We start from the raw sequence: 27,749 nt of genomic DNA on the forward strand, positions 1-27,749 counted from the left end.
TTGGGAAGGAGAATATCCCACAAGTAATGGATGATCCGTGGACTGGATACACTTAACAAGAGAAAATAGGGGACGGTGAGAACGGGATACCCAGTCTTTCCCATTCCCTAGTAATAATTTCCGAAATTCTTTTAGGAACTGGAAAAACATCAGAATAAGATGGGACCTCTAAGTACTTGTCCATCTTACAAAATTTCTCTGGAGGGACCACAATAGTCACAGTCGTCCAGAGTCATCAGAACCTCCCGCAGTAACAGGCGAAGGTGTTCAAGCTCAAATCTGAAGGACATCACGTCCAAATCTGTCTGGGGTAAAGCACTACCTGAGTCAGACAGCTCCCATTCAGACAGAGCCTCTCTATCCCCTCCCTCAGAGCCCTGGGAGGGTACATCAGAGATTGCCATCAAAGAATCAGAAGTCGCATGACCCACCTGGGTCTCTTTTCTACTATGTTTGCCCTGTAATACAGGCAACTTAGATAAAACTTCTGTAAGAGTGGAGGACATAACTGCAGCCAAGTCCTGCAGAGTAAATGACGCAGACGCCGTGGAAGAACATGGCGTTACTTGCGTGGGCGTTAAAGGCTGTGACGCTTTTGGAGAAAGTTGCGGCATACCCTGAGTCTCATCAGTCTGAGGACATTCATTAGATATATCTTTATTAAAGAAAACTTTCTCTCTACACTCTAAGGCCCTCTCAATACATGGGGGACAAAGTGTAACAGGGGGTTCCACAATGGCATCTAAACACATAAATCAGAATAAAGTACTGCGTCTTTAAATAATAAAGTCTGCTATTATGCGATAAGCAACTGAGAAGATTTACCACGCTCCTGAGCTGTGAGCAAATAAGAATGATCACAAAGCTTGCTCTGAACTTTTAGCAAATAAGTAGTTTAACTATGTATTACCCCTGAGTTGTAAGTTTTTTTTTATCAAAAGGAACAGTCACCTCGCCGCAGCTCTGCTGCGGCTCCTACCTGCCCCCACTGCTTGACACTGACACCTCCTATGTGGTGCACCTACAATCGCTTGCAAATATTGTACCACAAGCGAACTTAGGGCCTGTAAAATGCTGCCATCCGGTGCCTGAACAGAAGGGATACTGCGCAGTAAGTGCGCGAAAAAAGAAGCCCCGCCTTCGTGGGCGTAAAATAACCCCTCAGCTCCGTGGAGTATATACATACTGAACCGCCATTAACCGGAGTCTAACTGAGGCCAAGTCTCTAATACATATGCCATAATCTCCCGCGTCAGCCACTTCTTATGTCTTACACCTATATTAAACATAGAGTGCCCAATAACGAAAATAGTGCCTAAACACCATCCATTCCCCAGAGCTTCTAGTTAACCCCATCTAGAATGTCTGCAGGAAATAAGCAATGTGTCGGTTCTCGTTTTAATTAATAAGAATCTGCATATTGTTAAAGAGAAGCCTTTTATCCCCCAATCTCTGCTCTGATAGAGAACAAATAAGTAAAAGGCAAAGTACAGTAAATTCCGATATATATGTTGTGTCCCAGAATAAAAGACTGCACTTACCTCCATGCTGAGGAACAGCATGATAATTCACAGTGTCAAGAGGTTCTCTTTTCCTTCTGAGGTCCTGTGAAGACAGAAGGGTCTTAGTTATGTTTCATCTAAGGCCATCACAGCAGAACAGCAGAAGAATGGGAGGCGCAGTGAGGGTAAAACCCCACCAGTTCCCATAGCCAAAAGGCTATAACTTGCAGAAGCTGCTCCAAAGAAAAATAGTACACTTTGGCACCATTTAAAAATAAAAAAACTCTTGATTGAAGATACTAAACTAACACCTCACTTTACCTCACTCCTATCACTAACACAGGCAAAGAGAATGACTGGGTTGGGGGGGAAGGGAGGAGCTATTTATGCAGCTCTGCTGTGGAGCTCTTTGCCTCCTCCTGCTGACCAGGAGGCGATATCCCATAAGTAAGGATGAAATCCGTGGACTCGTCATATCTTGTAACAGAAAAGTAGACTTCACTAAAGCTTCAACGTAGTTCTTGATATTTTAAAGTACGAAAAGATAGTTTTTTTAAAAAAAAAAATCATTTTCTTCCAAACTATACTTCTATACGTGACATTACATTTGTATTTTTATACGTTAAGCATATGAACACTTTTAGTGCTGTCACTTAAAAGGTTAATAAACAAAAGTCTCATTTGTGAAACTTACTAAAAAAAGAGCATTAAATAATACACAGGGAAAAGTACCAAAAGGAGGTGTAAATTATTGTTCCTGCAGATGGGTCACGCCAGAAAAAATTCTGCCCAAACTAGATATCTCAAATAGGGAATGTAGCCAAAAAAAAAAGCTTTGCAGGAGGAGGCAGAGGTTGTTTAGGAACAGAGGGACACAATATACAATTCCTTCCATGCTCTCCTAGCTACGTACAAATCCCTAATGTAACCAGCATGTGTTATATGTTTCATGACATCTGTTGTGGTATCATGGGCAAAGTTCGCAAGCTAATAAACTTTTTAATCTATGAAATACGTTTTGTTTTTTTTAAATTCCTTGCTTATGATGTAGTATTCACTGAATTGCAAATACAATAGCATTTAACTTATCTTTTGTTGCCAGAACGAAATGCAACAGATTTAGTATGAAGTATGTTAGATACAGCAATACAATGAAGTGTTAAGTAGGTGCGAAGAAAACAAAAAAAAACATAACAAAAAAAAACCAACATAAAAACTTTTTTTTGAGGGTTATGTGTGGAACATTCCATAATCCATCAGAATTTAGACTTATTGATTTTCTCAAAATGTGACTTTTATTATTTATGTATATAAATAAGACACCATAGCACCATTCACATGAAAGGAAACAAGTCACACAGCGGAGGAGAGAAAAAAAAAATTTAAATCTATGTTTAAACTGCAAACATAAAGCTGCCTAAAAGACTCGTTACAAAACATTGCTGCATGGGAGGAAAAGAAGCAAATAAGTAGCAACCAAGTTATTTTGGTTCCATAAACTGATTTGTTCTGCGTCCTCTTACATAAAGAAAATAGATTAGAAATAATTTTGTTGTGCAGGGATTTAGTGGCTACAAAATGTCCCCTGCACTAAAAAATAGCACTGAGAACACTTTGTACCTTAAGCCTTTTCTACAAGAAGGCATTAAAGGGCTCATAATCAGCAGGGGAAGAAATTAATTTAATTTACGAATAATTTACAACATTTGGACCTAGATTTGGAGAAAACTGGGCTGCCAAGATAGCACCTACATTCACATGTGCTAAGGCAATTTGAAGAGGGGGATAACTCAGCCTTCACAATCTCTCTCCTCAGAACCCTTAACAAAAAATCCTGTGAATATTTTATTGATGTGAAATTGAAAGCATGGACCTCCAAACTTGAAACAAAAAACATCCTGCAAAATGTTAAGACTTTTCTATCACACAACATAATAGGCGAAAAAAATATATTAAAACAAAAAGTGTGTATATCTGCCTTCTGACACCATCTTTCATCAGAAATTGCATAGGATATACTTTGTGCAAGTTAATAGCGTCCCTCAACATTCTGGAATAGCACACCTAGAAGTAGTCTCGGTGTCTCTTCTGCTGTGGAAAAAACCCAAACACTCAGATATCATCAAATTTGTGTTTCAAGTAGTCTTTCATGACCCTGGCAATGGGAAGTTCATCTAATAGCTTGAGGTTCTGCAGTCCTATACAATGGCGAATTTTAATCCGACACAAATCTTGGAGAAACCGGGGTTGCCCTGTATGGGGAAAAAAAAGCAAGTCAAAAGGAAGTCGTATAGTAAACATTTTCTATGCTATATTTCTACAGCATAAGACCAACATTAATTATCAGTGGCTCATATTTGATTATATAACATTCAACAAGGCTACATATATTGCGGCTGCTCTCTTGGGAGCTGAACCATATAATTCTGTTCCAGTCTACCTTTCCGTGTCTGGTCTTCTTGTACCCTTGTATATCACAGGGCTTATTATAAATAAAGAGGATATTATTACAGGTACAAACCCCCAAATCCAGAATTATTCCAAAATCCAGACTTTCATTAATAGTCGTTTTTAAAATTAAAATAATTAAATGAGACTCATTTTCTCTGCCAGTAAGCTACACTATTTTCTGTCTGTATCTTTGGTTTTGTGCTCTAAAATGCAAATAGTAGTCTATATTTATTTAAAACAATAAATAGTACAGTACTGTAATCAGAAAGGTAATATCTTTCTGAGGGTACAATGTATACAAAGCAGTGATGTGCAGTCACTAGAGGCAGGTGAGGCAGTGCTTCACCTCTCATATGGGCAAAAATATATTTTTTTTTATTGGCTTTAAAAAAAAAAATTGTATTTTTTTCCCCAGCATTTTTTTTTCTCACAGCTATATGTTGTGCAATGCAGAGGCACAAGCAGGTCTGCCCACCATTACACAACATGCTGCGCCACCTACTGGATGCAAGTGGTTAAGATAATTGCATTGCCCATTAACTGCTTATTTGAGGCAGTCCTATTTGGGCTGAACCAATCCAGCGAGAGGCATTAGTAAGTGGAACTTAGGGTTGGGGCTGGATGTTAAATCATATAAAACAAAACAAAAACGGAAAAAAACAACTTTCATATATTTTGTTGCTGTCCTGTGAACCTGCTAGCTTTGCTAAAGTGAAAAAGAGAGTTCTGTTCTTCCCCTCTAAGTGCAGTGGAATGTGCCACTGTCACTTCCTGAATCCTTACAGAGCAGGAAAAGAGGCACAGAGAGCAGTGTTTCAGCCACATCTTATTGAAGTAAGATTTTACTAAAAAGGGATTCTGTTAGTGAAAATGATAATTTAATGAATGTGGTTTAGTGTTTTTTTTTACTCTTTTACAGCAGGGTTGTTTTTGTATTTTGTTTACTCAAACTTTACACCCACTAACATAGCAGCTTGCCTCTGTACTTCACACTAAATTATAGACTCATTTTCTGAACTCTCTGTAGCTCTGCTGTTTTATTACTTTAAAATGCAGTGGTCCCTCTCCCCCCCCCACCCCTTGTGTGTGTGTGTGTGTGTGTGTGTCTCTATCTATCCATCTCTCTCCTTATGTGTTGTTCTCCCCATGGTCTCTTTCTCTCTCTGTCTCTCTTCCTCCCCCTCTGACTCTCTCATCCCTTATGTAATGAAAGAATCTATAAGCATAATTTACAGCATTAAAGGGCCACTAAACCCAAAATCTTTCTTTCATGATTCAGATAGAGAATAGAAATTTAAACAGCATTACAATTTACTTCCATTATTTATTTTGCTTCATTTTTTAAATATCCTTAGTTGAAGAAAAAGCAATGCACATGGTGAGCCAATCACACGAGGCTTCTATGTGCAGCAACCAATCAGCAGCTAGTGAGCATATCTAGATATGCTTTTCATCAAAGAATATCAAGAGAATTCAACAAATTAGATAATATAAGTAAATTAGAAAGATGTTTAAAATTGCATTCTCTTTATAAATCATAAAAGAAAAAATGTGGGTGGCATGTCCCTTTAAAGTAAAAAGTATGTTTTAAACATATTTTAATGGGCATGGATTTCTAGATCTCATAATCAGAGCAAGCATTGTGTTATCTGGCAAGAGTTTCTGTTACAATCCTTTTAGACTAAAATCAGATGTTTACTAAGTTGACCAGTTTTCCAAGACACCATTTAAAGGGACATGAAACCCATATGCAAATTTAAATAACTTTCCAATTTACATCTAATATCTAATTTTCTTCATTCTTTTGATGTCCTTTGTTGAAAATCATATCTAAATATGCTCAGTAGCTGCTGATTGGTGGCTGCACATAGATACCTCATGTGATTGGCTTACCCATGTGCATTGCTATTTCTTCAACAAAGGATATCTAAAGAATGAAGGCGTATCCTAGCCACTGCCTCACCAGCCTCTGACGTCACTGCACGTCACTGATACAAAGGTATTAAAACTTATACAAAACTACCTTTAGGTTGCATATATAAGATGTATTATCATATGTAAATATTGCCTAAATTACATACAATATTATTTTACAGGTGCAAATATATAAATATTCAGAAATCCAAACCGTTACCTGTATTATTATTATTATCAACAAAAACATTTCCATTGAGTTCACAAAAGGCATGCACAATAATGTATAGTCTTATACTAGTCTAGGATCAAGTTTTTTTTGTATGTTTTTTTTAATCTGTGTGTCCTTAAAAGGGACATGAAACCCACATTTTTTTCTCTCATGATTTAGAAAGAACATGCCATTTTAAAATACGTTCAAATTTACTTCTATGATCTATTTTGCTTTATTCTCTTGATATTTGCTGAAAAGCATATCTAGATAGGCTTAGTAGCTGCTGATTGATAGCTGCACATAGATGCCTCGTATGATTGGCTCACCCATGTGCATTGCTATTTATTCAGCAAAGGATATCTAAAGAATGAAGTACATTAGATAATTATTAAAAATTGTATTCTCTACCTGAATCGTGAAAGCAAAAATTTGGGTTTAGTGTCCCTTTAAGAGAGAGTTGATTATGAGAAAACTAGAAATGGAAAGGGAGTGCTGGGGGGTTGTAAAAGAGATTTGGGGTTTTCTGTGGCTAAACACAAAATGGGCATGTATGGCTTGGTACCATAAAAGAGCCTATATAAAGGTTGCTTGCAGCCCACTGGCTTAGACTAATTAGATTAATATTTCAATGTTTATAGGCTTGAAATTTGCTTAATTGATTGCTAGTAACCGTCTACATTGTTAAATAGTTGTTGTTTTTTTCTTATATAATGTGGAGAGACTGTTCTAATTCAGTTAATAAGAGTTTATATTACAATATATGTGCCACAGTTGCTACAAACTAATGCCGGCACCCTTTTTTTGTAATTATTTACATCATCTAGATGGTAAGTTCCCACGGGAACAGGGCCCTCAATTCTCCCTGTATTTGTTTGTTAAACTTTGGTGTCTTTTATATTGTATTGTACTTTTATCTTTGTACCCATGGACAGCGCTGCGGAATCTGTTGGCGCTTTATAAATAAATAAATAATAATAATAGAAATACACTACATATATAGATAAACAATGTAGTCAGGCAGCAAAAAGTGTGCAGCCGTTTTGTCTATTTCTTGTAGACTCCTATATCTCAAATAAAAATGTTAAACCCACTGCACAGAACAATTAAAGGGACCTTGAGATTTTAATACAAACTGTTTAGTTATAAATAAAACAAATTTGCAATATACTTTATTGATTTTGCCCCATTTCATTTAATTTAGCTCTGAAAATAGTGGATTTTATTATTCTTAAAGATGGAAATACATCCTACTGACTACCCACGGCTAACCATGCTACATATCTTTCCCAAATTGGCTACAACAGATAACCACAAAACCATTCACAATATACTAAATTAATGATTGTGGCTAGCCTTGTCTGTAGACTCAAGCCCTGATTAGCTCCTCCAAATTAAGCAAGTGGTGAGTGGAGTTTGACTATTGAAAAACAATTGCAGAAAACAAGTCGTTTGTTTTAAACAAGGTTTAGACTTGGCTGATAGTTTATTAAAAGATGCAGTAAATGATTTGCAATTTACAAGACATTTATGTTTTCTTGCTATAGTATTTAAAAAGGCAAAACAAGCAAATATTACTGAACTTTCTTTTAGAACTAGTATTGTAAAAGACTTTTTGTAACATGCATGAAAATAGCATGAACACTAGTTTCTTCTGAAGATTGTGGGACGAGGTTTACCAGTAGATTGTAAACTTCATTTTAATCCCCTAGCGACCTGTCCAGACAGCTGCGTAATCCCAGACTGACCACACGCCTGTCATGCTCCTTAATAAGGCTCTTAAAAAGTTTTCTTAACAATTGTTTCCCTGAGGCTTAAGCCTCTTTTTATATTAAGCAACTTAATAACATTATTAATAGTGTAGGGTATATTAAAAACCACTGTCAGGGGCACTTACTCATTCTTGGCTGAACCAAAACTAGAGGATGACAGCAAAAAAAAAAAAAAAAAAAAAAAAGTTGCTGCAAAACACAAGTGACCAACATTGTTGGAGTGCAGGAATCAGTATTAGGAATTCTATAGAAAAGGCAGATCATGGCTGGAGGCTGTGAAACCCAAATTGTAAACTACATGATTACAAACCTTCATATTGGAGAACAATTTTGTAATGAAAACCGCAGCTTTATTTTGTTAAATGAGTATATTGTTTTATGCATTTCTTCTAAATGATTTCCCTGTCCCTCAGAACAAAGAACCCTTGCTAACCAATCACAAACTAATACACAGATATATCATGAACACATGTGCAGTTACGGAAAAAGAATGTAGTGTATCAAAAGAAATAAAATGTAAAATCCATATAAATAGATAAATACATCTGCTTAGAGCTTTTTGTATTCTAACAATGAAACAGATGTCATGTGACCAATTGCCCCATTTCAGCCCTCAACAGATTAAGATTTTACAATGTTCATACAAATGGCACAGTGGTATCCCAATCAAAAGAGCTCAAATGAGTCACTGATTACCACTTTGGCTGCTAGACCTGTTCAGATGCTCCAAGGCAAAGGGAACTACTGCCTTACCATAGGTTTAACTTAGTTTGTAACTAGATTTTAAACATTTGCTATCAGTTCTGTGCAACAGTACTTCTCATCATTCCTCACATTACATTAAATTTACAATTCCATTCTACTAATGTTTGCCCCCTTCTCGCGATTTTTATTGTTTTTTTTTTTAAAACACTCAATGAAAGAAGATCAAACACTAAAAGTTTTTCTTTATAACAAAATTAGTTACCTGCCAAATATACTTGCCTAAAACAGATAACCTATATGCAGATTTACGTTAAGCAACTCCATTTTCAACTAAATGTCTTCATTAATGATACAGATTCAATAAAGCTCCATTCAAATGGAATAAAGCTGTGGTTTTATTCCCTCAGTGCCGCTGCCAAAAAACAACACTGTACAATACAAACAAGATTTAGAGGAAGTAAAATCACACCCGGTGAGTGTTAGTCTGTTGCTGTTTTGTATTGTATTATTCCTGACTTGCAGACTGGCATATCTTTCCATGACTACCCAACCATGAATATTACAAGAATTTATGACCAATTTGTAACAAGTATGAGCTCAGCCCCCTACAATTACTCAGCCTCAAAAATATGATGAACAGAAAATGGAAATAGCAGTAAGGCAGGTGCTCATAAGGCAATCTGTGCCAACTGATGTAGCCATGCTAATTCTAACCAATCACATCTTCGTTTTGTTGGCATCATGTTAGGCCCATGGGAGAAAGCTATATAAATGAGCAGAACAGTGCAGGAATCCCTCCTGTATAGAGATGCTGCATAACTATTTTGGCGTTGTTATAACTAAACATAATGCAGCTATATTCTGTCCAACTTCATCTGACTGATAACATTTAGCCTTTTTCATAAAGACGTAGACATTTATATGATAAAATGTAGACATGAAGAATAAGGAGGAGTCAGTTGCACATTTCAGGGCAAGATCTTTTATAGATATGTTAATTTGTCTCTTGAAGAAGAGGTCAAGACCAGAACTAGTTAACGGCTCCTACTAGTAAAATTAGCTTTCAGTAGCACGGAGAGAACTACAAAAGGCAAATTAAAGAGGTATTGGCTATTGTATTCATTATGTGTGCAGGTCATGGATGTCCCTAAAATCCTGACAAGGTTGCTCACTAAGAAAATGACAGGGTAAATATACTGATATACTGGGACCATGTGACAAATGTTTAGATGTAAAGACTTGCAAGAAAGAACATGCTCAAAATTCCTCAGCTACACTGTTCCTAATTGATCAGCAAAACTGTACTAACACCAATTGCTTTAAAAAAAATGTCCATCATTATCCTAGTGCAAGGATCCATAAAACAACAACAAAGTTTCAGGATAAACCTTTAGTCATATATTATACAATAGCAGTAAGGCGAGTAAATCCTTATGAAATTAAGAAGAGGTGAACTATAAGGAACTGCCTTTAAAAGCCAGTACATGAGAACAGGCAACCCCCACAAATAACAAAAGAATAATATTTTGTCTCCTTAAATCCTCCCACTGATTCATAGTACCATTAAAGACACTCCAGACCCCTAAAGCACTTCATCTTGCTGAAGTGCTTTAGGAGTGTTTAGGAGGTCGCCCTTAGCACTGTTTTATTAAAAGAGACTATTTCATGCGTCGGCACTTTAATAAAATAGGATGGGAATGCCCTCCTGCCTATCAAACTGACAGACAGTAGAGTTTCCTCTCTAAGGACCTGATGATCTAAAGATCTCCACTTAGGTGAGATGATCTAAAATCATCTTCCAGCACTGTGAGATCCCTAGTGAAATTCTTAAAAGGTAAATTTTGCTTTACTTTTCGAAAGGGGCATTCCCTGCATTTCTGTTTATGACAGCCCATTGAGATATAGCACTGCATGACGTGAGAGTTCTGCTGCATTTACACTTTATACAGTTCAAATTAAATTGTATTACATTTAAACTTGGCACTTACTATTTTGTATACAGCAGTGTATTTAGGATTGTGATTTTACAAATTTGGATTATGCTTTCACAGTTTCTGTGTAACAACAAATTAGGATCATACTTAGTATATTTGTATCTTATTTGCATTTCTTCTTTTGAAATGCATATTTATCTTGTATTTGAGAATTTAATCCTCAGTATATTCTTTTTCTTTTATTAATAGTTTATTGGGTTTTATACATAAACATAAAATAATAGCAAAACAAGAAAAAGAGAGAAACCCCCCCAAAAAAACTTAAATTATGCTTACCTGATAATTTTCTTTTCTTCTGACGGGAAAAGTCCACAGCTGCATTCATTACTTTTGGGAATTCAGAACCTGGCCACCAGGAGGCGGCAAAGACACCTCAGCCAAAGGCTTAAAGGGACATAAAACCCAATTTTTTTCTTTCATGATTGAGATAGAACATACAATTTTATACAACTTTCTAATTTACTTCTATTATCATATTTTCTTTGTTTTCTTGTTATTCTTATTTGAAAAGCAGAAATGCAAGCTCAAGAGTGTGCACGTGTCTGCAGCACTATATAGCAGCAGTTTTGTAACAATGTTATACATTAGCAGCAGCACTAGATGGCAGCACTATTTCCTGTCCTGTAGTGCTTCAGGCATGTGCACGATAGCTACCTAGCTATCTCTTTAACAAAGAATAACATGAGAATAAAAGATTTTTGATAATCAAAGTAAATTGGAAACTTTTTAAAAATTTGTATTCTCTATCTGAATAATGAAATCATTTTTTGGGGTTTAATGTCCCTTTAAATACCTCCCCCACTTCCCTCATCCCCCAGTCATTCTGCCGAGGGAACAAGGAACAGTAGGAAAAATATCAGGGTAAAAAGGGTGCCAGAAGAAACAAAAAATATGGCCGCCCCTTATAATACAACGCGGGCAGGAAGCTGTGGACTCTTTCCGTCAGAAGAAAAGAAAATTATCAGGTAAGCATAATTTAAGTTTTTCTTCTTAAACGGGAAGAATCCACAGCTGCATTCATTACTTTTGGGAAAACAATACCCAAGCTTAAGAGGACACTGAGGAGACGCAGGCACGCAGCCCCCAAAATAAACTCGCCCCCGATCAAAAGAAAGGGAAAATGAGAAAGGAACTCCAAGAGAGTAAACCAGGAGGAACAGGGCACCTATGAAAAGATCCTGCCGACCCAGCAAAGCAAAGAGACGACTTGTAAAACCCCCTCCCACCTCAAACCAAGAAATGTCCTGAGAACTGAAAAGGAGGAAAGAAAAATCCCTCCCCTACACAGAGTGCTTACTCACACCCAGAATAAGCAACCGAATGAAAACCGTCCCTGGGAGCCGCTGAAAAACAGTATCAGATATCTGAATATGCTCCTCCAAGCCATAGGCGTCCTGCTACAAATAAGGACTTAACTATAAACGGGTCGCCACCCTAGCTATGCAGCCGCACAGGACCTTCTTCAGAGAAGAACTCTGAAACAAAGCAGGACAGGACCTTACCAAACAGAGGAAAGGAAGGACCCAAACCCGGTAGAAAAAACTGCCTGCCGAGGAGGGATCCACCGCGAAGCCTCACCTTAAAAGGGACAGTCAAGTCCAAAAAAAACTTTAAAATTACATGCCCTATTTGAAACATGAAACAACTTTCCAATTTACTTTTATCACCAATTTTGCTTTGTTCTTTTGGTATTCTTAGTTGAAAGCTAGACCTAGGAAGGCTCATATGATAATTTCTAAGCCCTTGATGGCCGCCTCTAATCACATGTTTTTGTATTTGCTTTTCACAGCAGGGGAGAGCTAGTTCAGGTAAACCCTATAGATAACATTGTGAGCACGCCCGTGGATTGTGGCAGACACTGCACTAATTGCCTAAAATGAAAGTCAATAGATAATAAATAAAATGTCATGTGATCAGGGGGCTGTCAGAAGATGCTTAGATACAAGTTAATCACAGAGGTTAAAAGTGTTGGTTATGCAAAACTGGGGAATGGGTAAGAAAGGGATTATGTATCTTTTAAAACAACAAAAATTCTGGTGTTGACTGTCCCTTTAAAGAAGGTCCACAATAACTGATACACGGCTAAAATCCACAGATCAGACAGATCCCTGACTCTCGCTCCGGCAACGGACCCAGCACCAAATCGACTGATAATGTCCGAATGGCTTAGGGATTAAAAGAACCCCGAATCATAAACAGCTTGCGAGCACACATTAAAGGTGCAAGTAGCTGCAGCTGGATTCAAACTACAAACCTTCCGCTTGCTAGGCACCTAAGCTAACCATCAGGCTACTACAGCTGGCTGTTCAGGAACTGAAGGAAGAAGGGAGGGATCCAGCCCCCCAAAGAGCTTGGGTTCCAGAACCCAGACACAGCCCCCTTCCTGAAGACAGAGGGCACTCCAAAAGGAGACCTTCCACTGTACTACAGTAAAGGCATAGCACTAAAGATCATCCCTACACACTGACATCCCGCACATAAGGCAGGGGGAACAACCCCACTAAACAGAGGAATAAAGAATACCTCCAAGCACCAGGTGGATACTACGAGATATCCAATTCACCCCAAAGGGAGGGAAAGCGAAGCCAGAACTTAACAGTTTGCTAGCACACAATGAAGGTGCAAATGGCTGCAGCTGATCTCAAACTGCAAACCTTCTGCTCAATAAACAGCTAAGCTAACCATCAGGCTTACCACAGTGGGGCTGAAGCGTAAGCTGTAGACTAGCTCAAAAGGACATTGGCGAAAGAAAAATCATCCGACCACTAAGGCCGGACACAATCCTAACGGATCTGGATACAGACCACCAAAATTCCGGTCAAATATAGGACAAACCCGGGCACCCCGAAAACTTGGAGCCGGCTCAATATTTACTAACCCATGAGGAACCACTAGGTTACCCCATCCGGAGTAGACTTTGCAATCACAGTAATATCCAAGACACCTTGGACACTGAATTTTTCACTTAATGTCCTATACACAGTGAACTTAGGACACCCACAGAGTTATACAACTCCAAACATAAAGGGTGATAGGCAATGGTAAATCCACGCAGCCACTTTGGAAGGCCTTAAGGCTCTAGGGACAATGATCACTAAGTCCAAAGACTAAGTAACGAATGAGAAAACAGAAAACTCTGCTTAGGAATGCTAGCTGTCACCAGAGACGGAGGAGAAACAGGAGCTTTATCTGGGATCAAGCCCACCACCTCCTGCTTCAGGTGCGGTGGAACTAACCACTATGCCACATCTCTCTTAGAAACTGGGTAGAGAAGCTAACAGAAATCTCCAAGATCCTCAGGATCCACTTCCTTGACACCTCTACAGCTTGATGATTGAGGAAGGAGCATGAAACCTAGCCCCTGGCAGGAGACAACCCACAAACGCCTAAGCAGGGACGACACTGGAAAGAGGGGGGTGACAATCTAATCTGTACATCTACCAAAAATATGGGAGCAGACAAGATCCCGGAAGTAGAATAACCAAAAGGTTTTAACTTCCAGAAACAGATTACCCAAAGCCAACCCCAAGGGAGGGGACAAAAAAGGCCCATCAACCTCAACCCGAAGGAAGAGAGAGACTGTCATCAAGGAAAACAGATTCCAAGAGAACCTCAAAACAGAAGAAAAGGGAATCGCCTAGATTGATCCCTAGTAGGATCTACTCTGGACCCCACCCATGAGGAACAGGACAATGAGGACTGAGTACAATCCCCTGATGCCCCACCCAAAGGCAGAACGAGAACCAGCCAGATGTTTGGGAACGAAGGTTTCCTCTACTATGTTTTAGCCCTGCAAGGGAGGAGCCTCAAAAAATTAGAGCCCATGGAAGGTTCACTTCACGAAAACTCTTAGCAAAAAGCAAAGATTATTCGATCTGAAGAGACACCAAGAATAATAAACTCAACCGAGAGAGCAACTCACCACCCAGCCAGTAAGGAACAGAAATGGCGCCCTATCAGGAGCCCGCAAGGACTAAATAAACGGATTTAAAGACATAATGTACTAACACCTTAACATGCAACTTCCGCGGAAGTGCCCAAGCGACCACAAAATCGCTAGTATCAAATTCCAGATAACAAATATTCCCCAACAGAGAGATCATAACAGACATGAGCTTCTTAAAAAACAAATAAAATACATACTAACCGGATCAAATAAAAGAAGAAGAGCAGCACCCGCAGGTGAACGCCCAAGAAGAATGGGTACACAAACGGGACCAGCCAATCATAGACCCCATTCTTCCACAGCTCAGAACTGGGATACCAAAAAAGAAAGGAAAACTGAAGACAACCAGGAGATTAACATCATCCCCACACGTCTAACCCAGCTTGCCGTCTGGAAGAGAAGATCAAGGATCCCTTAACCTATTAGTACTGGGATCCTCCAGCAACGTCAAAACATGCCATAGCAGGACACGAAGGTGCGCCAGCCTATAACGAAAAGCAAGACGTGCCTCCGCCGGGGCAACTGACGACCCTGACGGTTTGGCCCCTGAAGCTTCAGAGGAGACCGCTTCCCCAGATGACTGATCGGACCCAGGCGATCCCATGCCTTAAGCATAACGCGGACAGTATCTCAGCAACACCTCCTCTGGAAGATGCAAATGCGCCTGGGCCATAGATATGGCCATGCGGATTCGTGTTGTAATCTCAGGAGGAAACAAGCTGCCTTCCGAGAAGGGGTAACGGCATTAGGGACACCTGTTTTCGTAGCGAAAGAAGGTTCTAGGGGACATGCCGAATGGGATATGGGATCCCCAGGGGCGGATGGCTCAGTGGACTCTAAGTTCGATGTAACGGGAGAAGAGAACACTCTAGATCGGCATTCGGAACATAACTGATGAGCATGGATTACCAGGGCCATTTCATACTCTTCACAAGAAGTAGAATCTGAAACAGAGACATCCGTCTCCAAAAAGTCAGAATCCTCCATAACTTGGGATATAGAAATAATGGACAGAAAATAAAAAATGTCACCTTACACCCCCAATGGCTGGGGCACTCACCTCCTCCTGAGACCATGACAGCTAGCGAAACAGACTCTCTCCGTTGCCACGCGGTCAGGAATACGGAAATGGAGCACAGAAGCGTGACCACGCCTCGTCACAAGGTGCACTGTGCAAGCCATAGAAAAGCACGCCAAGGTCTACGAGGGCTGCGCAGCCTGACAAGAAAAGGCTGTTATGTTCCGATCTAGCCACGAGCACAAAAAACACTATACATTAGCAGAAAGTATCACATAACAAACATGATTAAAGTCCCCCCTGTTCAATAACCCCCCTCAGGTTTAACCCTCGATTCCTTATAAAGATAAAGGAGTCCCACTGAGACCCTGACTTCTTCGTTTACATTACTTTTTTACATCAAAGTAAAATGAAACGATCTTACCAGAATCTACACTGTGGAACAGGAACATGGCCCTTCAAGTGTGACAGATAGTAGCCTCACTTCTGAAATGGACTTGAGAGAATAAAGCAGGCAGCAAAACTCGTAAACGCTGATTGCCAAGGAGCTGTTAACATGAGTTGGGATGGTTTCGCAGAAGACTCTCCCTGCATCTCAGGACTCTAAAATTCATCCAAGCTCTCACTGAGAGGCTGACAGGACTCCTGTCATATTTCGAAGAGTACTACCCTCCATAAGAGACTATATACAAATCTTCTGACACGTCTCTGCCAACCTCCTGTGACGAAAGGCAAAGAATGACTGGGGGATGAGGGAAGTGGGGGAGGTATTTAAGAATTTGGCTGTGGTGTCTTCAACTCCTCCTGAATTCCAAAAAGTAATGAATGCAGCTGTGGACTCTTCCCGTTTAAGAAGAAAAGAATACAGTTTATCGGTATATCATCACATTTGCTTCTATGATCTAGTATAAAAATATACTAAGTGAGAGCATAATGAAAAATAACAAGTATGCATATCTGTACTAAATGTAACATTAGAAAGCAGACAATACCAGATACAGTAATGAGAAGGAAAAAAAAAGAAAAATATATTCCCCTCTCACTCAAACATTTTCTTTTGCAACTTAACCAATCTGAAAATCTCCTCTTAAAATGGCTTCCTGTATATATATTGTATCTAAAAAAGGAGAAATTAACTGTTTCTGTAACTCTGGGGGGGGAGTTCTTATAAGGTCTCCCCATTTTTGACAGGTGGTGGAAATCCGGGTCTTTATATTGTATTGAGCATCATACTGTTCTATTATTTTGTTCTTAACTAATTCCTTAAATTTTATGAAGCTTGGAGATCTCTTAGGATTTCCAGCTTGAGAAGATTACATTATGGCTGCATAAAATAACAAAATGAATACATTTTACATTAGGGAGTCCTTTTTCATGGCCCTTTAAAAAGAGTGTGTCCAATAGACTAATCTGAATCGGGGAATTCGTTATTTTGGAGATCCATATGCTTGATCACGACCCAGAATTTCTTAATTTTTGGACACAATTCCAAACAATGTGAGACTGCGGCTCCCAGAAGGCTACATCTATAACATGCGACTGGTCTAGAAGGATTCCATTTTGTGAGTTTATCTGGAGTAATATATGCAGAATTTAACAATTTCAAAAGGGACAAATGGGATTCACACCATGGAGAAAATAGGGTGGCTTTCTTGACTTTTTCTATGCTTTTACAAAGTAACTCTTCTCTTACTATAAGAGTCTCTTTTTCCCATTTTTCTGATAATTTTCTAATATTACGTCTTCCTTCTTTATTTATTATTAGCCTGTACCAGTAAGAAATAGATGTAATACCCTTTTTTAACCCCTTAATGACCACAATGTACCCTGTATGTCACTGGTCGTTAAGGGTTTTTTCAGGACATAATAGCACAAGTCTAGCAAGAACACGCTATTAATTCCATCCCTCCAGCAGGCTTTGTGGAACAGAGCAGTCTCAACGCTGGTGGCAAGACCACGCTATAAAGCAATCAAGTCCCAAAAAAAGGCCAGCGACATACAAGGTACGTCGCTGGTCCTTAAGGGGTTAAAGAGGTTTAGCCCAGTTTCAATATCCTTTTATTGCTCTGGCTTGGATTTATTTTTAAAAGAGGAGCAGTAATGTCTAGCTTGAAGATAGGCAAATAAGTTTTTATTGTGAATATTGAATTGTTGTTTGATCTGATCAAAAGTTTTAATTGTTCCCCAATTGGTCTCAAATAGCTGAGCGACATATTCTAAACCGTGTCTCTTCCATTGAAAGAAAATATTAGAATTTATCCCTTCTATAAAGTCTAGGTTACCTATTAATGGAAGAAATTTAGAGCAATTAGGGGAGACATCTATTGTTTTGCATTCTTTATGCCATGCAATAATTGGATTTTTTTAAAACCAAAATGTATGCTTACCTGATAAATTTCTTTCTTTCTGGACATGGAGAGTCCACGGGATCATTAATTAGTGTTGGGACTATCACTCCTGGCCAGCAGGAGGAGGCAAAGAGCACCACAGTTAAAACTGTTAAGTATCACTCCCTTACCCGCAAACCCCCCGACCGATGGGAAATGGAGAAAAAGGAGCAACACACGGTGGAGAGGTGCCTGAGGTTTTAGTAAATTAAAACTGTAATATAAAGGGCGGGGCCGTGGACTCACCGTGTCCAGAAAGAAAGAAATGTATCAGGTAAGCATACATTTTGTTTTCTTTCTTAAGACACGATGAGTCCACGGGATCATCAATTACTGTTGGGAATCAATACCCAAGCTAGAGGACACAGATGATTAGGGAGGGACAAGACAGGTAACCTAAACAGAAGGTACTACTGCTTGAAGAATCTTTCTTCCAAAAGTATCACATTTGGAGAATTTGGAAAAAGTATGCAAAGACCACCAAGTTGCCGCCTTGCAAATCTGTTCCACAGAGGCTTCATTCTTGAAAGCCCAAGAAGAGACAGCCCTAGTAAAATGAGCTGTAATCCTCTAAGGAGGCTGCTGTCCAGCCGTCTCATAGGCCAAACAAATTCTACTTCTCAACCAGAAAGAAAGAGAAGTAGCTGTAGCTTTCTGACCTTTATGCTTTCCAGAGAAACAAACAAACAGGGCAGAGAACTGGCGAAAATCCTTAATCGCCTGTAAGTAGAATTTCAGAGCATGCACAACATCTAAGTTGTGCAACAAACGTTCCTTATGGGAAGAAGGAATAGGACATAATAATATTAATATTTCTATCTGAAACAACTTTAGGAAGGAAACCTAACTTAGTACGAGGAACCACCTTATCGGCATGAAATATAAAAGATAAGGTGAATCACATTGCAAAGCTGAAAGTTCCAAGACTCTCCGAGCAGAGGAGATAGCAACCAGAAACAAAACCTTCCAAGATAACAACCTAATATCTAAGGAATGCATTGGCTCAAACGGAGCCTGCTGCAAAACATTGAGAACCAAGTTAAGACTCCAAGGAGGAGAAACCGACTTAAACACAGGCCCGATTCTAATCAGGGCCTGACAAAAAGATTGCACGTCTGGGACATCTGCCAGACGCTTATGTAACAAAACGGACAGAGCAGAGATCTGACCCTTCAGAGTACTTGCTGACAAACCCTTCTCCAGGCCTTCCTGGAGAAAAGACAATATTCTAGGAATCCTAACCCTACTCCAAGAGTAGCCCTTGGATTCACACCAATAAAAAGGTATTCACGCCATATTTTATGGTAAATTTTCCTAGTGACAGGTGTGCGAGCCTGAATCATGGTCTCAATGACCGACTCAGAAACCCCCCGCTTAGACAGAGCTAAACGTTTAATCTCCAAGCAGTCAGATTCAGAGAAACGAGATTTGGATGAAGGAAGGGACCCTGAAGTATAAGGTCCTTCCTCAGAGGTAGTCTCCAAGGCGGAAGAGATGACATTTCCACCAGATCTGCATACCAAATCCTGCGTGGCCATGCAGGAGCTATTAGAATCAGATGCTTGCTCCTGCTTGATACGAGCAATGACTTGAGGAAGGAGGGCAAATGGCCACTACTGGAGAGAGTATCTCATCAACTGATCCAGATGTATCCTCTGATATAGATCTGCATGATCTCCATTCCATTGTCTGAGCATGATAGTTGCAGAGCTCTCAAATGGAACCGAACAAAAGGAACATCCATGCAAGCAACCATTAGTCCAATTACCTCCATACACTGAGCCACTGACGGTCGAACTGAAAAATGTAGTGAAAGGCAAGAGGAGAGGAGAATCTTGGATTTTCTGACCTCCGTCAGAAATGTTTTCATCATTAGGGAGTCTATTATAGTCCCTAAGAAAACTACCCATGTGGCTGGAACAAGGGAACTCTTTTCCAGATTTACTTTCCAACCGTGGGAGCGAAGAAAAGACAAGATCTCTGTGTGAGATTTTCCTTGTTGAAAAGATGGCGCCTGGATCAGTATGTCGTCCAGATAGGGAGCCACCGCAATACCTTGATACCTGACCACTGCTAAAAGAGCTCCCAGAACCTTCGAAAAAATTCTGGGAGCTGTAGCAAAGCCGAACGGAAGTGCTACAAATTTAAAGTGCCTTTCCAAAAAGGCGAACCTCAGATATTTGTGATGATCCCTGTGAATGGAAACATGAAGGTAAGCATCCTTTAGATCTATGGTCCTCATGAACTGACCCTCTTGTTCTAAAGGAAGAATGGAACGAATTGTCTCCATCTTGAAAGACGGAACTCTGAGAAATTTGTTTAAACACTTTAGGTCTAGAATCGGTCTGAAAGTTCCCTCCTTTTTGGGAACATGAACAGATTGGAATAAAACCCCAGACCCTGTTTCTGAACTGGAACCGGTACAATTACTCCCAGTGAGGAGAGATCTTCAACATATTTCAAGAATGCCCCTCTCTTTATCTGGTCTGCAGATAATCTCGAAAGGTGGAACCTGCCCCTTGGAGGAAAGTTTTTTTATTCCAATTTGTAACCCTGTGAAACTATGTCCACAGCCCAAGAGTCTGGGATCGGGGGCAAACCCTTCATGCAGATTTAGAGTCAGCTGCGGGCTTCCCCTTATGCCAAGACTGATTAACCTTCTAGAGGGCTTAGATTGATCCCGCTTGGTAGACGTAGCTGAGATTTCATCCTCAGAAAGGTCTGAGGCATCCTCCTCATCAGATTTAAGAGGAAGGGCCATCTGAGACTAACTAATGTTATCAGAAACCTTGCTGTCTGAGTTCCTTTTAATCTTACGCTTTCCCTTTAACATAGGAAAAGCAGCTAACGCTGCTGACACCGCTGAGGATACTTGTGCGGCAATTTCTGCTTTCAAATATGCTCCACTTAGAGCAATAGAGGAACCGCAGGGCACTGCATGTGACGCTATTGAGGCTTGGGATGTTACAGGAGAAGGCTGTGGTAGTACCTGAACAGCATCATCCTGAAAAACATTAGGTTCATCACACAAAATTCTTCCTTTACACTGTAAAGTCTTTTTAACACATGAGGAACAGAATTGCAAAGGTGAAGCAATCTAAGCTTCTAAACACAAAAGACATGCATTAAGCTGATCATGTTCTTGTTCTGTATCAGACATGATCACACTAAAACTCACAGAAAAAATAAAAATGCCTTTATTAATGACCCTCTGCAAGGGAAAATATTGATACCCACAGTAAACGAGTAAACCAAAATACTATGATACGCTCCGGAACCCTTTGAAAACAAAAGAAATTTTAAACCTCAGGAAACCTGGTTACACTATAGAGCAACAAAACGTACTCTACCCTGCTTGAGAGAGAAAGAATAAAATCTTAAGCAAAACGAGCTGCTTCTGAGTAAATAATAGAACAAACACTGCACCTCATATAAAAATAAGTCCTGAATCAATTGAATAAATTAAAAAAGTTAAATTAATTAATTCCCCTCAAATAGCTGAAAAAGCAAACAGATAAGTGCCTCTAAAAATTAACCCTTTCTATCCTGAAAGGAAACAAAGTCTCAGTCACAATGCCCTGCTCCATGCCCACCAATCCTTACAAAAGGATTATTTGTCCCAAAAAAGATAAATGCAGATAATACTGTAAGTGCAAAGTCTCCCCATCCTGGAAGAAAATAGGCACTTACCTGCCAAATCAGCTGTCCGCCATGTAGACAGCTATCAGGTATGTAAGGACACAGCTACTCACAGAGACCTGTAGGAAAGAAAGGACAAAGTCACATGCTCTGATTTTCTATAATAGGGCAGCACAAATGTTAGGAAAACTTCAGTAAGTCCACTCCCCCCTTACACTTCTTAATTTCTTAAAAGCCACCACTGCCCTTATTAAAGAGACTAACATGGAGTACGGCTAGACCCAAAAAATCTTGCATGTAATAATAAAATTAAATTTTCTTCAGACACCAAAAACTTGACCTCCTCCATTGACAGAGGCAAAGAGAATGACAGGGGTTTTGTGGGTAAGGGAGTGATACTTAACAGTTTTAACTGTGGTGCTCTTTGCCTCTATTACCAACAGTAATTGATGATCCCATGGACTCACTGTGTCTTAAGAAAGAAACTATATATTTTTTTATATTATCTGCCAAATATTTCATAGTTAAGCGTAATAATGCCTTTAAAAAAACAAAATGTATGCTTACCTGATAAATTTATTTCTCTGGATTCATCCATCCTTCCCAACAGGAAGCTGCAAGAGGATCACCCACAGCAGAGCTGTCTATATAGCCCCTCCCCTAACTGCCACCTCCCAGTCATTCGACCGAAGACAAGCAAGAGCAAGGAGAAACTATAGGGTGCAGTGGTGACTGTAGTTTAAAAATAAAAAACACCTGCCTTAAAATGACAGGGCGGGCCGTAGACTGGATACACCACAAGAGAAATACATTTATCAGGTCCATGGATTCATCCATTACTTGTGGGATACCAATACCAAAGCTATAGGACACGGATGAAGGGAGGGACAAGGTAGGCGCTTAAATGGAAGGCACCACTGCCTGTAAGACCTTTCTCCCAAAAATAGCCTCCGAAGAAGCAAAAGTATAAAATTTGTAGAATTTAGAAAAAGTATGAAGCGAAGACCAAGTCGCCGCCTTACAAATCTGTTCAACAGAAGCCTAATTTTTAAAAGCCCATGTGGAAGCCACCGCTCTAGTGGAATGAGCTGTAATTCTTTCAGGAGGCTGTTGGCCAGCAGTCTCATAAGCTAGGCGGATTATACTTCTTAACCAAAAAGAAAGAGAAGTTGCTGAAGCCTTTTGGCCTTTCCTCTGTCCAGAGCAGACAACAAACAATGCAGATGTTTGACGAAAATCTTTAGTAGCTTGTAAATAAAACTTTAAAGCACGAACCACGTCAAGATTGTGTAATAGACGTTCCTTCTTTGAAGAAGGATTAGGACACAGTGACGGAACAACAATCTCCTGATTGATATTCTTATTAGATACCACCTTAGGAAGAAACCCAGGTTTGGTACGCAAAACTACCTTATCTGCATGGAAGATCAGATAAGGGGAATCACACTGCAAGGCAGATAACTCTGAAACTCTTTGAGCCGAAGAGATAGCTACCAAGAACAGAACTTTCCAAGATAAAAGCTTGATATCTATGGAATGCAGAGGTTCAAACAGAACCCCTTGAAGAACTAAATTTAAACTCCATGGCGGAGCAACAGGTTTAAACACAGGCTTGATTCTAACTAAAGCCTGACAAAACGCCTGAACGTCTGGAACATCCGCCAAACGCTTGTGCAAAAGAATAGACAGAGCAGAAATCTGTCCCTTTAAGGAACTAGCCGACAATCCCTTCTCCAATCCTTCTTGGAGAAAAGATAATATTCTAGGAATCCTGACCTTACTCCATGAGTAACCCTTGGATTCACACCAATGAAGATATTTACACCATATCTTATGATAGATTTTCCTGGTAACTGGCTTTCGAGCCTGAATTAAGGTATCAATGACCGATTCAGAGAACGCTTTGATAAAATAAAGCGTTCAATCTCCAAGCAGTCAGACGCAGAGAAATAAGGTTTGGATGGTTGAAAGGACCCTGAAGTAGAAGGTCCTGCCTCAGCGGCAGTGTCCATGGTGGACAGGATGACATGTCCACCAGGTCTGCATACCAAGTTCTGCGTGGCCACGCAGGTGCTATCAAAATCACCGAAGCTCTCCCCTGCTTGATCTTGGCAATTAGACGAGGGAGCAGAGGAAACGGTGGAAACACATAAGCCAGTTTGAAGGACCAAGGCGCTGCTAGAGCATCTATCAGCGTTGGGGTCCCTGGACCTGGTCCCGTAACAAGGAAGCTTGGAATTCTGGTGAGACGCCATAAGATCCAGTTCTGGTTTGCCCCAAAGTTGAATCAACTGTGCAAATACCTCCGGATGGAGTTCCCACTCTCCCGGATGAAAAGTCTGCCGCTCTTAGTTCCAGAATGTTTATCGGAAGGAGTGCCTCCTCCTGAGTCCACGAGCCCTGAGCCTTCAGGGAGTTCCAGACTGCACCCCAGCCCAGAAGGCTGGCATCTGTCATTACTATAGTCCAATCTGGCCTGCGGAAGCTCATCCCCTTGGACAGATGGACCTGACATAGCCACCAGAGAAGAGAATCCCTGGTTTCTTGATCCAGATTTAGTAGAGGGGACAAATCGGTGTAATCCCCATTCCACTGACTGAGCATGCAAAGTTGCAGCGGTCTGAGATGTAGGCGGGCAAACGGTACTATGTCCATTGCCGCTACCATTAAACCAATTACTTCCATACACTGAGCCACTGAAGGACGAGAAGTGGAATAAAGAACACGGCAAGAGTCTAGAAGTTTTGACAATCTGGCCTTTGTTAGGTAAATCTTCATTTCTACCGAATCTATCAGAGTCCCTAGGAATGAAACTTTTGTTAGAGGTGATAGAGAACTCTCTTCTTCGTTCACCTTCCACCCATGGGACCTCAGAAATGCCAGAACAATGTGCGTATGGGACCTGGCGATTTGAAAAGTCGACGCCTGTATCAGAATGTCGTCTAACTAAGGGGCTACTGCTATACCCCACGGCCTTAGGACTGCTAGGAGGGACCCTAGAACCTTTGTAAAGATTCTTGGTGCCGTGGCCAACCCGAAGGGAAGAGCCACAAACTGGTAGTGCCTGTCTAGAAAGGCAAACCTGAGAAAACAATGATGATCTTTGTGTATCGGGATGTGAAGATAAGCATCCTTTAAGTCTACGGTAGTCATATATTGACCCTCCTGGATCATAGGAAGGATGGTTCGAATAGTCTCCATCTTGAAGGATGGAACTCTGAGAAATTTGTTTAAGATCTTGAGATCTAAGATTGGTCTGAATGTTCCCTCTTTCTTGGGAACTACAAACAGATTTGAATAGAAGCCCTGCCCCTGTTCCCCTTGCGGAACTGGGTGGATCACTCCCATAACTAGGAGGTCTTGAACACAATGTAAGAATGCCTCTCTCTTTATCTGGTTTGCAGATAAATGTGAGCGATGAAATCTCCCTTTTGGGGGAGAGGTTTTGAATTCCAGAAGATAACCCTCTGACACAATTTCCAATGCCCAAGGATCCTGGACATCTCTTGTCCAAGCCTGGGCGAAGAGAGTGTGCCCCCTACTAGATCCGTTTCCGGATCGGGGGCTGCTCCTTCAGGCTGTCTTAGAGGCAGCAGCAGGCTTTTTGGCATGTTTCCCCTTGTTCCAAGCCTGGTTAGGTCTCCAGACCAGCTTAGACTGGGCAAAAGTTCCTTCTTGTTTTGTGTTAGAGGAAATTCAAGCTGCGCCACTCTTGAAGTTTCGAAAGGGCCAAAAACTAGAATGTTTGGTCCTTAATTTGTTGGACCTGTCTTGAGGAAGGGCGTGACCTTTTCCTCCAGTGATGTCAGAAATGATCTCCTTCAGTCCAGGCCCGAATAGGGTCTGTCCTTTGAAGGGAATGTTGAGAAGTTTAGACTTTGAAGTCACGTCAGCTGACCAGGATTTAAGCCATAGCGCCCTACGCGCCTGAATAGCAAAACCTGAATTTTTTGCCATTAGCTTGGTTAAATGAACAACGGCGTCAGAAACAAATGAATTGGCTCACTTAAGGGCCTTAAAGGGACAGTATACACTCATTTTCATATAACTGCATGTAATAGACAATACTATAAAGAATAATATGCACAGATACTGATATAAAAATCCAGTATAAAACTGTTTAAAAACTTACTAAGAAGCTGTCAGTTTGGCTCTGTTGAAAAGGTAGCTGGAAAGCCCACTGCAAGTGGCAAATAAGACACTCCCCCCTCCCCCTTCTTTTGCATATGAAAAGACCCTTTACACAAACAGGAGCAAGCTGGAGTAGGTAGTCGAGCGTATTCACATAAAACTTTGGGGCTTGGTAAGGAGTCTGAAAATCAGAGCAATGTTATTTAAAAATAAGCAAAACTATACATTTATTTAAAAAAAAAACTTTATGGGCTATATAAATAGATCATCTACAAAACATTTATGCAAAGAAAAAATGAGTGTATAATGTCCCTTTAAGCTTGTCAATAATATCTTCCAACGGAGTTTCAACCTGTAGAGCCTCCTCTAGAGGCTCAAACCAGAAAGCCGCCGCAGCAGTGACTGGGGCAATGCATGCAAGAATGTTGAATAAAAATTTTCTTAAGGTAACCCTCTAATTTTTTATCCATTGGATCTAGAAAAGCACAACTGTCCTCGACAGGGATAGTGGTACGCTTAGCTAGAGTAGAAACTGCTCCCTCCACCTTAGGGACCGTCTGCCACAAGTCCGTGTAGCGGCGTCTATAGGAAACATCTTTTTAAAAACAGGAGGGGGAGAGAATGGTACGCCTGGTCTATCCCATTCCTTAGTAATAATTTCAGAAAACCTCTTAGGGATTGGAAAAACATCAGTGTAAGTAGGTACTGCATAGTATTTATCCAATCTACATAATTTCTCTGGGACTACAATAGCGTCACAGTCGTCCAGAGTGGCTAAGACCTCCCTGAGCAATATGCGGAGGTGTTCAAGCTTAAATTTAAATGTAGACATATCAGAATCAGGTTGAAGTATCTTCCCTGAATCAGAAAAATCACCCACAGATTAAAGCTCACCTGCTTCAGCTTCAGTACATTGTGAGGGTGTATCAGACATAGCCACTAAAGCGTCAGAGAGCTCTGTATTTATTCTAGTCCCAGAGCTGTCTCTCTTTCCTTGCAATACTGGCAGTTTAGATAATACCTCTGTAAGGGCAGGGCTCGACAAACCCAGGAGCCTGGTAGCCACTGGCTCCTAGAATTTTACCCCTGGCTCCTAACTTTTTGGGTTATTCTCCATATGTCTATACACAAATCCAACGGTCTGGCTCCTAAAAATATGCCTGGCTCCTAAATATCCTTACTGGCTCCTAATTTTTAAACACATTTGTCAAGCACTGTGTAAGGGTATGATTCATAACTGCCGCCATATCTTGTAAGGTATATGCAATGGGCGCGCTAGATGTACTTGGCGTCCCCTGAGCGGGAGTTATAGGTTCTGACACGTGGGGAGAGTTAGACGGCATAATTTCCTCCTTGTCAATTTCTTCTGGTGATACATTTTTTAAAGCCAGAATAGGGTCTATGTAATCTATAGTAAAATCAGTGCATTTGGTACACATTCTAAGCACAATGGCTTCTAAACATAATTAACAATGAGTTTCCTCTATGTCAGACATGTTTAAACAGACTAGTAATGAGACCAGCAAGCTTGGAAAACACTAATAACTGAACAAGCAAAAAATAAAAACGGTACTGTGCCTTTAAGAGAAAAAAACAATCACATAAACTGCAAAACAGTGAAAAAAGCAGTAAATTCTACGAAATTTTTACAGTGTGTATAATAGACTGAAATAGCATTGCACTCACTTGCAAATGGATGATTAACCCCTTAGTTTCAAAACTGGATCAAAAAAACGATATAGCCGTTTTTAAACAGTCACCACCAACTGCCACTGCTCTACTGTGGCTCCTACCTGCCCATACAATGATTTTGGAAGGCACAAAAACCCTGTAGAGGGGACCTATATGTCAGGGGACTCCTTCAGGGAAGCTGGATGTTTCAAGCTGCAAAAACTACTGAACAATTAAGGCGCGAAAATAGGCCCCTCCCAACATGTACTCACAGTGAGAGGGCCTTATAAAACTATCCCTAGGCAAAATCTATGTACTCACAGTGAAAGGGCCTTAAAAAACTATCCCTAGGCAAAAAGTCAGCCATGTGGAAAAACTGGGCCCCAGAATAAAGTTTTATCACCATTT

The 27,749-nt window shown here is 40.3% G+C and overlaps 1 protein-coding gene across 4 annotated transcripts in view; it reads right to left on the reverse strand.

Moving 5' to 3' along the window:
• Positions 1 to 2,771: 2,771 nt before the first annotated feature.
• Positions 2,772 to 27,749, reverse strand: part of ASB7 (ankyrin repeat and SOCS box containing 7) — a 131,067-nt gene continuing 106,089 nt past the window's right edge. For all 4 annotated transcript variants that reach the window (XM_053717599.1, XM_053717598.1, XM_053717597.1 and 1 more), the window contains one exon: positions 2,772 to 3,754. In XM_053717599.1, the coding sequence (XP_053573574.1) occupies positions 3,615 to 3,754 (140 nt within the window). In that variant the 3' untranslated portion in view covers positions 2,772 to 3,614. The remainder of the gene's footprint in view (positions 3,755 to 27,749) is intronic.

This window comes from Bombina bombina, chromosome 6 (genome assembly GCF_027579735.1).
Source record: "Bombina bombina isolate aBomBom1 chromosome 6, aBomBom1.pri, whole genome shotgun sequence".
NCBI lineage: Eukaryota > Metazoa > Chordata > Amphibia > Anura > Bombinatoridae > Bombina > Bombina bombina.